The sequence below is a fragment of the Takifugu rubripes genome, chromosome 15, assembly GCF_901000725.2.
Source record: "Takifugu rubripes chromosome 15, fTakRub1.2, whole genome shotgun sequence".
Taxonomy (NCBI): Eukaryota; Metazoa; Chordata; class Actinopteri; order Tetraodontiformes; family Tetraodontidae; genus Takifugu; species Takifugu rubripes.
In genome coordinates, this window is record NC_042299.1 from 5,291,681 (window position 1) to 5,305,099 (window position 13,419).

General features: G+C 44.2%; 1 protein-coding gene across 2 annotated transcripts; it reads right to left on the reverse strand.

Annotated features, from left to right (window-relative positions):
- Positions 1 to 6,165: 6,165 nt before the first annotated feature.
- On the reverse strand, positions 6,166 to 9,437 carry msx2b (muscle segment homeobox 2b). Of its 2 annotated transcripts, XR_965112.2 has the most exons (3): positions 8,961 to 9,090; positions 8,708 to 8,769; positions 8,471 to 8,613 (listed from the first exon to the last, which is right to left on the reverse strand). XR_965112.2 is itself a non-coding variant. In XM_011611129.2 (2 exons), exons 1-2 carry the CDS (start codon positions 9,337 to 9,339, stop codon positions 8,156 to 8,158), a joined length of 837 nt encoding a protein of 278 aa, XP_011609431.1. In that variant the 5' UTR covers positions 9,340 to 9,437; the 3' UTR covers positions 6,166 to 8,155. The 2 variants fall into 2 exon arrangements, 1 of the variants encoding a protein (XP_011609431.1); XM_011611129.2 differs by lacking the exon at positions 8,708 to 8,769 and having other exon boundaries at positions 6,166 to 8,613; positions 8,961 to 9,437.
- Between the last annotated feature and the right edge of the window lie 3,982 nt (positions 9,438 to 13,419).

Here is a 13,419-nt window from a genome sequence, read left to right on the forward strand (position 1 = left end):
TGGCTAATTTTATTAGACCCAAAGTGACCTGACAATCCAGGGTCCAGACCAGGATGCAGAGTTGTAGTCTTACACACCTCTCTGCTGCTTCCATAGAACCCTCATCCACCAACAATAACATATTTAACACTGTAGAGGTAGTCTCTGTTCCACGGTTAAAAGTTCACCAAGCACAGAGCGGGGAGCGATCAATCACCATAGTCTTATTAAAATTAATACTAAAGCACAAGTTGGAGAAACTAATATCACAATTAAGTGTGGACTGTTAAATATTAGATCTCTTTGTGTAAATCCCTGTTAGTACACGACCTGATAGAAGATCATCACATTGATTTATTTTGTCTTACTGAGACCTGGCTTCAGGAGGAGGAGTATGTTAGCTTAAATGAATCTACTCCTCCTACCCATCTTAATGATCATATTCCTCGTGTTACTGGTCGAGGAGGGGGAGTGGCAGCAATCTATCACTCCAAGTTATTAATTAATCCTAGACCAAAATATGGTTCCAGTTCATTTGAAAGCCTGACTCTTGGCATCACACATCTGAACTGGAAGGCAGAAAAGCCACTTCTGTTTGTAGTTGTATATCGGCCTCCTGCTGGGCCACATTCAGAGTTCCTGTCTGAGTTCTCTGATTTCTTATCTGACTTGGTCCTTAGAACGGACAAAGTCATTATTATTGGAGACTTTAAAATCCATGTTGACGTTATAAATGACAGCTTTAGAAATTACTTCATTTCATTACTTGAGTCAGTTGGTTTCCTCCAGCAGATAAACCAACCAACTCATAACTTCAACCACACCCTAGATCTAGTTCTGACTTATGGTGTTGAGGTAGAACATGTGTCAATGTTCCCTCAGAACCCACTCCTGTCAGACCATTATTTGATCACTTTCACATTTATGATTAAGGATTCTTCTATGCTCAGAACAAAGTCTTACTATAGCAGATGTAAGTGATCCCTGTGCTAATCCCAGGGCCACTGTGTGTTTCCCCAGGGATAAATCATTATAATCTTAGCCCTGCTGAGGTTGACTCTATTGCTGAAGGTGCAGCAACCTCACTGAGAATCACGCTTGATTCTGTTGCCCCCCTGAAAAAGAAAATAGTAAATCAGAGGAGGTGTGCCCCCTGGTATAATTCACATATCAGGACCCTCAAGCAGAACGAGACTGGAAAGGAAGTGGCATTCTTGTAAAATAGACAGCTATCATGTAGCCTGGAAAGACTGTCTATTAGTTTACAAAAAGGCCCTTCGCAAGGCTAGAACAGCTTATTTTTCTTCTTTGATTGAGGAAAATAAGAACAACCCCAGGTTTCTCTTCAGCACTGTGGCCAAATTAACCAAGAGTCACAGTATTTTAGATCCACGTATCCCTTCACTTCATGAGCTTCTTCACTGATAAAGTTCTAGCTATCAGAGAGAAAGCTAACCAGGCCATCCCAACAACTGGACCATCACCAGATGTGCCGACTGTGGGAACATACAGGGTCTCCAACGAGCCCTTAAGCTCCTTCAGCCCTATATATTTTTCTGAGGCGTCATCGCTAATTCAGAAATCCAAGACCACCACGTGTCCTTTAGATCCCATCCCAACACACCTGTTGAAGGATGTTCTACCACTGATAGGCAGTTCTATCCTGGACCAGATCAATGGTTCTCTGGTGACAGGTTATGTACCCCGGTCCTACAAGGTGGCAGTGATTAAGCCGTTGCTTAAAAAAACCATCAGTGGATATTGACGTATTAGCAAATTATAGGCCAATATCCAACCTTCCTTTTATCTCTAATGTTCTTGAGAAGGTGGTGGTGACTCAGTTACTGGAGCACCTGCAGAGGAACAGCCTGTTTGAGATGTTTCAGTCAGGCTTTACAGCTTATCACAGCACAGAAACAGCACTTATTAAAGTTACTAATGATCTTCTCATAGCTTCAGATCATGGACTGGTCTCTATGCTGGTTCTGCTGGATCTCAGTGCTGCTTTTGATACAGTTGATCACAGCATCCTGTTACATAGACTGGAACATGTGATTGGGATTAAAGGGACAGCACTAGACTGGTTTAGATCATATTTATCTGATAGATACCAGTTTGCTCATGTCCATGGTGTTCCCTCCTCATACAGTAGGGTTAGCCATGGAGTTCCTCAAGGTTCTGTACGTGGACCACTCTTCTTCACCTTGTACATGCTTCCCTTAGGGAACATTATTCGGCAGCATGGGATCAATTTTCAGTGTTATGCTGATGACACTCAGCTTTATTTATCCATGAAACCAGAGGAGACAGAGAAGTTAGTGAAGCTCCAGACTTGTCTTAAAGACATAAAGTCCTGGATGTCATCAAATTTCCTCCTCCTTAACCCAGGAAAGATTGAGGTCATGGTGTTTGGTCCTGAACCTCTCAGGGATAGATTAGATCATATGATCACTCTAGATTGTATCTCATTAACATCTAGTCTCCCTGTGAGGAATCTAGGAGTAACTTTTGATCAAAATCTCTCCTTCAACTCACACATTAAATTAGTCTCTAGAAGTGCCTTTTTTCACCTGAGGAACATCACAAAGATTAGGAAGCTACTGACGCGGCATGATGCTGAAAAGTTAATTCATGCTTCTGTTACTTCCAGGCTGGACTATTGTAATTCTTTATTATCAGGGTGTCCAAACAACTCTTTAAGAAGCCTCCAGTTGATCCAAAATGCTGCAGCCAGAGTTCTGACAGGTATTGACAAAAGAGATCACATAACTCCTGTAATGGCGTCGCTTTATTGGCTGCCCATTAAATTTAGAATAATTTTTAAAACCCTTCTTTTGACCTACAAGATCCTCAGAGACCTAGCTCCATCCTACCTGGAGGAGCTAGTGATACCTTACCAGCCCAATAGACCACTCCGCTCTCAGAATGCTGGTCTACTTGTGGTTCCCAGAGTTTCTAGGAGTAGAATGGGGGGCCGAGCATTTAGCTACCAGGTCCCCCTGCTATGGAACCAGCTCCCTGTCCAGGTACGGGAGGCTGACTCCATCGCTATTATGATTGACACACTACTGCCGTCATCCCTAAGCATGAGTGGGATTCCAACACCTTGCTCCCTAACCCATGGACTCCTTCCATTGCAATCTCAGCAAACTCTCTCCCACCCATTTCTCCACTATGGTGTCAACTTTGTCCCCTACCAGTACATTCTCCTCGCTAGAGGTTTACCACTGGTACCATATGCTCTACCCTGAGATCATCCCTGGATAGTCTGTGTCCTCTATCCTCCCAGCTTATTCGATCTGATGACTTGAGCTACCAGCTTTTACTGTCTTTCTCTTCCAGCATCACTGCTGCAAAGCAACAGCCATCCTACTGCATGCTCTCAGCCTTTCGTCCCTCTCCTTCCCACATTCTACACTCTCGACCACCGTCCACTATATACCCAATGGACCCCATTCCACCATCACTCCATCACTCCACCCGAGCGGGTCAAAGGTAGTCCGTGAAGAAAAAATACAAACGATCATCCAGGAAACGGGCTCCAAACTAATCCACGAAGGAAAAAGTCACAAGGAATATCCTGAAGAGTGTCGTCGGGGTTTTGGGAGCAGACAAAACACGCCAACGCTGGCAAACCGTGAGTACAGTCCATAAACAGGTGGCTTGATTACCGATAGTCTACAGGTGCGCCAGTCCCCGACGCCAGCTGCGGCTGGGGCATGGCTCCACCACGCCCCCTGCAGGAAGAACCCCGCAATAGAGTTCCCCGAAGCTGGGAACTTGACACCATTTGCAGACACGTAAATGAAAAGGAGCATGACCAAGCGCAGATTCTAGTCTCAGAATGAGACTTAAAGAATTTATGCCAATTTAAACACATTCCTGTGTTCAAATCTTCGATTATTTCATAGACTGTTGTATCTTGTTGCAGTAAAATGTGATGGCGCTTAGCAGAATTAGGTCTTAGCAAGTTATTTTTTGGGGAGACTCTTTGCATTCCTGATTAATGAGGTTGATAATTTAAAATATTGATAAGTTAAAATATTGGGCTACTCTTAGAAACCACTTCCATAGCTCTCAGTGATCAGAATCTTGGAATCACTTTCTGTTCAACACATGCGTGGTCTTTCCCCATTTGACTTAATTGCCTTTGAACCCATGCATATGTGTGTCATTCCTGCAGAGGAACATGGAGGAAGAGCCTTGCTCACATTAAATCACACATGTGAATCTATAAATAGCTGCTGTCCTAAAGCCACGTTCTCACACATCACATGGCTTCAAACCTGAATATCTCCAGGACCTGATGAAGTCTCTCTGCACACTTTATTTTATCCACCCGTTGAAGATGTTTGCAACGTTCTACTCATGTAGGAGGGCATTTAAAATACAAAGGAGCAGAAACAGGAGAGAACCTAATGTCTGAATTGCTAAATGACCAACATCATCACAGTAGTTGGAAGTACTGCCCCCTTACAGGCTCCCCAGCATTGGAAAGATGAATCCATCTGCTACTTACAGCAGGTTTGCGGTCACAATGTGCAGCAGAAGCCAGGGTGACAGTTCTGCTTCTCCACCATCTTTTAATGATGCAGCCGTCACTGCATATATGTAAGCAGCTGTGGCTACGCTAATGGAAACTTTCACATTTTACAATGCCTGAGATTTTTAGGGTCTTGAGGTACAAAATGTGGATTCATGAGGCGGCAGCGGCAAAACTCATTTCCATCTTCCACTTATGCTCATGAGTCTGAATGATGCTGCACAATTAAGAATAAGTAAAAGCAGGAATAAGAGCTGGGTGGTGAGGAGCAGAAGACTGATGCCCTGCTGGGACACAAGCGGGGCATCAGTTTAAATGTATCTGAGATTCAGCAGCAACTTAATGTGAAATCGTTTTCTTTGAAATGAATATTTTTCCTTCAGTGGCCCCATTTGAGTATTTTCAGCTGAATTTGTAGGAGTAAATGTAGTCAGAAACGAGCAGTGGAATTTGAAACTTAGCTGCTGTTCTTTAGAACTGATCAGTTATTGTTGACTGATAGTATTGATGGAGACGTCATGGGTTAATATTTATGTTGAATTTGTGCAGTTTAGAATTTGAGACGACACCCAGATTAAATGAAAGAAAAAGGCAGCAGAGCTGCAGATGTTGGGACAGCTCACAGCAGCGGATCATCACGATAGCTTGTTTGTGTCCTTTTTTTCAAAATACCCTGACCCATCAAATGACTTCCCACCGCCTCTGTTGTCCTGCTCTGCTCAACCATCTCACTTGTCTTTCTAAATCTCAGAGACTTGAGGAGAGTTAACGCTTCTGGAACATCAACAGTAGGCTGCTGGGTTGGGCTCCGGCGTAGATCATTTTCATTGGAGCTGGGCAAACGTTTAGGCATGCGGCACGGCAGGAGGTCACCGCCTCTGCACAGCAGGACGTTTCTCAATAAAATAGAACAACGATACTGCATTACCCACCAGGGACAACAAAGGAAGCCCCAGCCTCTGTGTGTGTGTGTGTGTGTGTGTGTGTATGTGTAAGTGGGTGGGTGTGTGTGTGTGAGGGGGGTGTTTGTGTGAGTCTGGCTGTGTGTGTGTGTCAGTGCCATTATTCAGTGATATTAATAAAGGCAGGTAAACCAGTGCTGGCCTGTTTTGATGTGATACTTCACTGCAGCTGCTAAATCTGCCATAGCTTCACTGTCGTCCCTTATGAGCTCTTGCAGTAGACTGTGGAACCACGAGCTGCTGTCGGGCAGAAGTGAGCTAAAGTCAAACAGCTGATGGTAGGGGTTAGTGTTGCTATGGTGACATCTTTTGGTTTTAGCTGGTACTGCACAGTGTTGGTTTTACCCCTATTTAGTTTGCTCTTTTGCAATTAACAGAACAGCTCTAAATAAACAGAAGTGTTGGTGGTGGTAGTGGAGTCAGCCTGTGTTATAAAGTCTGTATGAAAATGCCATTCTGGCCTATCTGCATGATGGTGTGTTAATTGTACACTGTATGTGTGTGGTGTCTCTCCATCCCTTGCTCTCATTCCTTCCCCCTCCCTCCCTCTCTATTTTCCTTCCCACTCTACCCTCTTTCTTCCTTCTCCCTCTCTCCCTCCCTCCCCTGCCTCTCTTGCTACCTCCCCTAACCCCCCCCCCCCCCCCCAGTACCACTAACTGGTATAATGGTCATCATCTCTGCAGACTTTTGGGGTCTTTATTTAGCATCTCATACATTTCAGATTTGCTTTCAGCCTGAAGCCCCAAACATACAATAGAGGCAGGAAAACTTCACTTTACCAGGAATAAACCCAAACAAGGACCAGGCTCACACTGGGGACCACAATGCACCAGTTTGGATGGAAAGACTAAGATGGGATTTCTGCAGGGCCTGCAGCCAAGAGTAGCCCTTCATAGATGAGAAGGCTTAGAGGCAAAGCATGAGGGAGCAGAACAAACAGAAGAAGCTTGAAAATATCTGCAGGTGTGAGGCTGATCTGTGTCTCCATTGTTGAGTGAGGTTACCCAAAGCTGCATTTCTTACTGGTTCACAACAAGAAATGAGAACTTGTCTTTGCGGTTTGACTTCTCCACTTTATATGTACTAATTATAAATATTATTTATAAAGCAAACACATATAAAAAGAATGGAAATTAGGTATTATATTTGTAAAAATGCAAAACATTTTTCTGCAATATAGTAAAATGTTGCGTTTAAATCAAAAACTACTTTAATGGAGCTCTAAAATTAAAATATCTAATATAAAAACCCAAATATATGTCATCGCCGCACTTTCTTGTGGTTTAATGGCTTTTAACAGTGAGTTTCTTCAATGTTCTGGGCTCTTTAGTCGGCCCTCTGCGTGTAACACCACATGTTGCCACGGGGTGGTGGGCGAGAATAAGGATACAGCGGTGGCACAGCTCGATCACATGTTAAGTGCAAGTGTCATTAAAAACTCCACAAAAAAGACTTAATGATTATCAGATGTAGCAGAAAACGGAACAACAGCAGTGAAACGATCCTTTTCAAGCCTTTTGCTGAACGCAAACATGATGTTTCACAGGACACGAGACACTCGTGCCAGTGTGCACTTCATTTGGCTGATTGCTTCCCTTTTCTGTTCTACTTCCCTCTGCCTTGTCCTGATTAAAGGGGAACCTCATAAATACGCTGCTGCCTATAAACCATTTCCTCCAAACATCAAAGTTGCACGGATGCTCTTGTAATTCGAAACAAAGCGCACGTCTGACCCTCTGGCTGTGCAGAAACAGGCGTTAATGCAAAAGAATTTTAAAAGAATTCCACCAAGGTCAACATGGACTTAGTGTTGTTGCAGTGCAGGGGGCACACCCAACAATTATAAAGATAAAGGGTGCCTTGAGTTCTCACACCACTCAACCAGTCATAAATATGCCATATTCATTTCTTATGTACATTTTTCAAAGGAAGACTGAACCAAGTGGTAAATAAAAGCTGCAGTATTAATGTCATAAAGTCATTTAAACTATGCTGCATCATTACAGGCTTGTCAAGACTTTCTTTGGTGGGAAACCGCGCACACACACACACACACACACACACACACAGCTGGTCTTGCAGGTCAATTAAGATGTTGTCAAAGGGAAGCAACGCAGACTTACACATCACTCTTTTATCCCTTTACATATGGTAATGAGCTGTTGCTGGTACTGAAAGAAACATTCTGGAAACCTGAGCTAAACAGAGTATGAATTGTAAAGTTCAGTGTGCTGTTTGAGACAGATATATGTTCTCACAACCATAAATACAAAAGTGCTCAGTAAGACATTTCCAGTATAGCAGAGAAGAAATCAGATCTTCTCCTTTGGTATTGCTTGGTGTGATGAAGATGTCCCGAGCTGCTGGAGAGAGGCACCGATGGAGAGAAAGGCATTAATGTGAAGCGCTGCATCTAAAAGCTGTAATTAATATTCTTATCGGAGTTCCCGTGGGGACCTCACTCAGCAGAAGCATCATAAAAGTAAACATTAGAAAGAGCTGGTCTAGGACTTCCTCCTGTTTCTACATGTAAACAGTTCAAAAGGCCAAAAATACATCAAAGAAATGGATCTCGTTGATGTCAAGAAGACATCAACGAGGACTTGTCTACAATTTACGTCCGGGCCGGGTATCCTTGGAAACAGCAAAGTCAGTGATATTTCCATCTTTAGGATAAGTGGTACATGCCGTAGCCCAGTGGAGCAGTATACAGGCCCAGAGGTGAGATGGGCAGCACGGATCTGTGGTGCTGCTGGGGGTAAGTAGAATACATCTGCCCATACAGCGACATGGCGCCTAGCGACAGCGGTAATGTAAAAGCAGGGTGCAAGCCCCCGGTGGTGACGGCCACAGAAGCAGCCCTCTTGGCATCAGCAGCCATCTTCAGTTTTTCCAGCTCAGCCTCCTGGAGCCGCTTGGCTTTGGCCCGGCGGTTCTGGAACCAGATCTTGACCTGGGTCTCTGTCAGGGTGAGGGAGGTGGAGAATTCCGCCCGCTCAGCGATGGAGAGGTACTGCTTCTGCCGGAACTTCCTCTCCAGTGCCAGGAGCTGCGAGGTGGTAAAAGGTGTGCGAGGCTTTCGGTTGGTCTTGTGTTTCCTCAGAGGGCAGGTGGGGCTCAGGTGACCTGAGACAACACACAGAATGTGAATGACCAACGGTTCTTTTAAGACAGACCATTTCAGGACGTTCACATGGCAAATATAGCCTGATTGACTCACCCCAAAATAGGCTGAAACACTGGATAATTTATTAGTCTTCTTTAGTCTCTTTGTTCTTTATTCTTTATTTATGCAGAAAATCAAAGTCAAAATCAATAAAAAAGAATGAGGAGGCAATGGGTATAAACTGGATTTCCAGACAATTCTTCTCTTTTTATGTATTGGTGGTCGCATCTTTTGGAATTCTGCAAAAGCTCCCTTTTATGCAGATATTCTAGCAAAATAACCTCAGAATGAAGTTGCAGAAACTTACGAGGCTGCTTAGAAAAGGTGCTCTTTGTGACCCAGGCTGCGCAGTCTTCCGACTCTGACACCTCGGACTTCACCCGGGAGGAAGGTGCGATGTTCCTTCGGTTCCCGGCGGGAGGGTATTGCATCTCCCGACACAGAAACAGTGAGTTTACACCCAGAGTGGACACGGCCCCAGAGCCAGGTCTGCAGTCGCTGGAGTCTCGGCGAAGACCCTCCGTCTTCCATCCGGACATGAGCGCCTCCACGCTGAACGGATGCCGCCGACAAGCCACCGTGTCGCGCGTCTTCTGCTCCGCGGTCCTGTCCGTCGTGTCCGTACGGTTACTGTCCTCCTCGGAGGAACTGCACCCGGCGTCGTTGAACGTTTCCCGAGAATTCATGACTCCCTGGAACACTTGACGGTACAGTCGGAGGTGGAAGCCGCTCCGCCGAGCTCAGCTTCGGGTTGTGCAGGCGTTAGGTTGGACGCGGGAGTTTGAGGGCGGCTGAGAGTGACGTAGCTGCGTTTCGACCAATCACACACGCGGGTGCACAGGTTTCCATCAGCAAGAAAGTTCTTTAAATCTTTTATAGTTTCCGTAAATGCAAAAGTAGGTACTCCGTGACTTAATTTGGGTGGTCATTTCCATTTTTGTTGGTGTTTGAACTGAAACATTTCACTTTTTTTTTTTTTTTTTTTAAATTAAACTTCTCCCTTTGCATTGAATACCTCAATTCTGCCTATTTGTAATCAGTTTAACTAAATCTTTCGCACTTACAGCTGAATAAACTGGCCACAATTTTCATATTCTGGCATGATTAAAGGGATTCATGGTTGTATATAAAGATCCAGCTGTGCGTGAATTACAAATGAGTTTTATTGAATTCCATCACTGAAAAGCAACACATCTCTAAAAGAATGTGTCCACGTCTCCACACGTTCGTTGTGGAGACGATTTAATTAGTGACTGCAGACTGTAAATGACCTTTTTCAAACCGGTGATGGATTAACCATAAAGTTCATCTCATGACAGTTCTTGTGTAAACAACAGGCCGGAACACTCATCCTTCTATTCTTCATTCTTCTATTATCTTAAGAGCTGATTTGTTTGCCATTCCCTTTATTGAGACTTTCCATTGACGACCACTGATGTTGTGCATGCTTAGGCAAGAGTGTCACACCGAAATTACAGAGGAAATTACTCCACTAAATTACAGATTGGTTTTTAAAACCCTTGACTGGGTCCGGCTGGTGTCTGAGGACGCAGTGTGGAGTCATGCTATTCATGTCCTCGTCCTATGATTCAGTCTGAGTCTCCCAACGTGAACAAGGTCATTGTGGCCCATCAAGCGGCTCATTGTGATGTGTTTCCATGGATCATTTCATCTTATGTCAGATTAAAGTTCTTTCACTCTGGAGGCAGAACTTCATACTCGTTCTGCCAGATTTTGTGAAGAAACAGGCCTTTGATTCGTCATCAAGCTGAAAGGCTGCAGCAGATATGAGGTGTGTTTCCCCTAGTCCATCTTTTCTTAATGAGCTCTGATCTGTGTTTTCCATCATACTTGAAATGAACGTTCAAAGAGTGGGCTTTGTTGCTTTGAGCTTGCCTATTACACATCTGGCCTTTGTTCTTCTTCCTTTCACTTAAAGCACAATTGCTTCTGAATTCATGCCTTACTGGCCTGCTGAAGTTACTTATGTTCTAAATGCTTTTTCCACCTTCCTGACAAGAAGACAAGAGAGGCTCCCAGCGTTCTCTGCAAAAACACCAAAGCCAGGACGTCCCTTAGCCTTCAGGGCTGGCACAGTTCTGCATCTCATTAACACAGCCCTCTTCCTCCCGGCCTGTTGGACCTGTTTGGGTATGTGGAGGTGAGAACACCCCTGGGCTTGAAGCAACAGGGCCACAGCACTGGCCAACAAGGGGAAGGAGGGAGCAAGGAGAATTTTCTAGCTCCTGTTTGTGGACTGGTGTTCTTGAACACAGAAACGCTGCAGAGGAATCAGATCCTTAATGTCCTGTTCCAATACAGACAGGTGCAGATAAGTTTCACTGTTAGCATCGAACTCCTCTTCAGTTCACCGAGCAACACAAACTGCACCCCTTTGATGTTGCTGCTTTCATATGTCTCTTCCTGTCTTCTAAATTAGTGCTGAAGAAATTTCTCTAATTTTCCTAGAAGGTGGTTCCAAACCACTGACTGTGCTTGAGGTGAGGGGTGGGGGATCTGGGGTGGAGCAGAGGCTGGTGGAGAGGATACGCTGTTCAATGGTGGCTTCACAACCCTGTAAAGCCTAGCAATTGGGCCAGTTTGACCCAGTCTGAAAATCATCTGTTTACTATAAAAGCTCTCACGGTCATCAGCTTCTCTTGTTTGGATCAGTCAAACGTGGCATGTGGACCTGTGAACTACCGCTAAGTGTGTGTGTGTGTGTGTGTGTGTGTGTGTGTGTGTGTGTGTGTGTGTGAGAGAGAGAGAGAGAGAGCGAGAGAGTACGTGTGTGAAAGAGTGTGTGTGTGCGTGTGTGTGTTATTAGCCTTATTAAATTGGGGTTGTTTGTGAGGTTTGTGAAGGCGCCAGTCAGCGGCCAGATGAAAGCTTGTTTGCCCCCTCGGGGGAGAAACTGTTGCCCGTATTTTAAGCAACAGTGTGTTGCCCCCCCCCCCCACACACACACACACCCCTGCAGGCTCCTTGTCAGTCATTATTCACTCAGCTCATTCTCAATTTTTATTTTCTGCACTCAGGTGTGGGTGTTTGGATGCCAGGATCTATGCAGGACAGCTGAAATGGGGAGGAAGAGAGGACGGAAGGAATTGGGGCTGAATGAGAGGATGAGGCAGAATTGCCCATACATTCCACTTCCTTTTCCCATAATATCATTCAAGTCTGATAAGAGTGAAAGCAATTTGTCCGTGAGTGGTGGTGGTGCTGTCACACCATTTGTGTGACAGCAGGAGAAGCCTCTGGTGGTGGAGGTGTAATTACAGCTTTGAAGTGGTGGAATTCTTTGGTTATGATAATCAACAGGTTGTGCTGCACTCAAACGATATTTACATTCTCCTGATAACAATCATTCACACCATGGTGGTTCTACATGAGTCGTGATGTGGCTACAAATTTAACCCTAACGAGCGTGAAGAAGTGTAAAAGATGGCACAGGAAAGAGCTGCTTCTATTTCCCTTCTTTATTTATTTGTTGTACGAACAAAGGTTATGTTTTACATGGGAGTCCTGATCAACCTTATGCTTGATACATAATGAAGACGTGGCCGTGGAGGTTCAACAATTGGCATCATCACACCATAAAGATTTCATAGTCATAAAAACATTAGGACTGACTTCATGCTTCAACTCTGGTTAATAATAATTTTTTCTAAATGACCCTTTCCAATTCTTATGAAAAATCTAATTTTTTGCTCCTTTTGATTCAGGTTTTTCATATTTGCATTTAATAAGTATTTATTAATTTGATGTAATAATTACAATAAGCTGCTTTGAGAGTACTTGTCTGCCGGCATTTTACAACATGACGTGTCAGATATGAGTTGGGGGAGGTTGTTGGGATTCAGGAGGCAACTCTGACGCCTGTCTTGGCGATGGACCAGTCAGGTCACATTCAGGCAGAAGCCAGAATAAGTAGCACCTTGGCTAACACACACTAAGCGTAATCACATTGTTTTCACATGGATAACAAATTAGGTTAGAAGCGCCCCCACCCCTTCCTCCCAAAGCTTCCCAGGTCTTTAGAACCTCAGCCTGTAATGCACCTAAATGACTACCTTCAGTGCTTCAGCGGCGCCAGAGCCAATTAGGTGTTAACAGTGGAGACGGATCTATTCAGAAGCCACAGAATGAGGCCTTCAGGCGGGCCAGGGGCACGTTAGCTGATTACTGGGGGCCTGCAGGGGACCAACCCAACATCAGTCACCAGGGGGGTGAATCGGAGGCCAAGAGGACACACATGAAATACACAGAAAAAAGATGAAGATATAACAATATGAGCACAATATGGGTACAGTAAAAATGCCAAAATGTGCCCAAGTCTCCACTCTTATAATCTTGGTTATTTAATGTTTGAAATCTAAGGTAGGATTCCTTCATCCATCATGCCATCCTACACAGAACAAACATTTAGTCACTTTATGAAAACTGTCAGAATAAAAAAAACACTTTTCACTTGTACAAATGATCATTTAAATGAATTGAGTCACCAAAACTGACTACATTTACTACATGATCAATATCATTACACTATCCCTGATGTAATAGACTGTTTATGTAGCTCATCCTTTCATTTAATTTGTACTTTAACACAAGAAATGTAAGAGTAATGTTGAACTGAAAAGTATTATTCAGATGTTTGATTTGGGCTACTGAGGCTTACACAGTAGTCTTATAGCCCACAGTTCCTCCCTGCTCATGCGTGAGGGAAAACATGTTGTCCTCTCGGTGTTTGTGCAGTGGAGATTGAG

Bases quoted from the DNA above. Each gene is read 5' to 3' on its own strand.
- msx2b (XM_011611129.2), bottom strand. From the start codon at position 9,339: ATGAATTCTCGGGAAACGTTCAACGACGCCGGGTGCAGTTCCTCCGAG. The intron at 8,614-8,960 runs GTAAGTTTCTGC...GTGTTGTCTCAG, and splicing joins CACCTTTTCTAAGCAGCCTC to GTCACCTGAGCCCCACCTGC.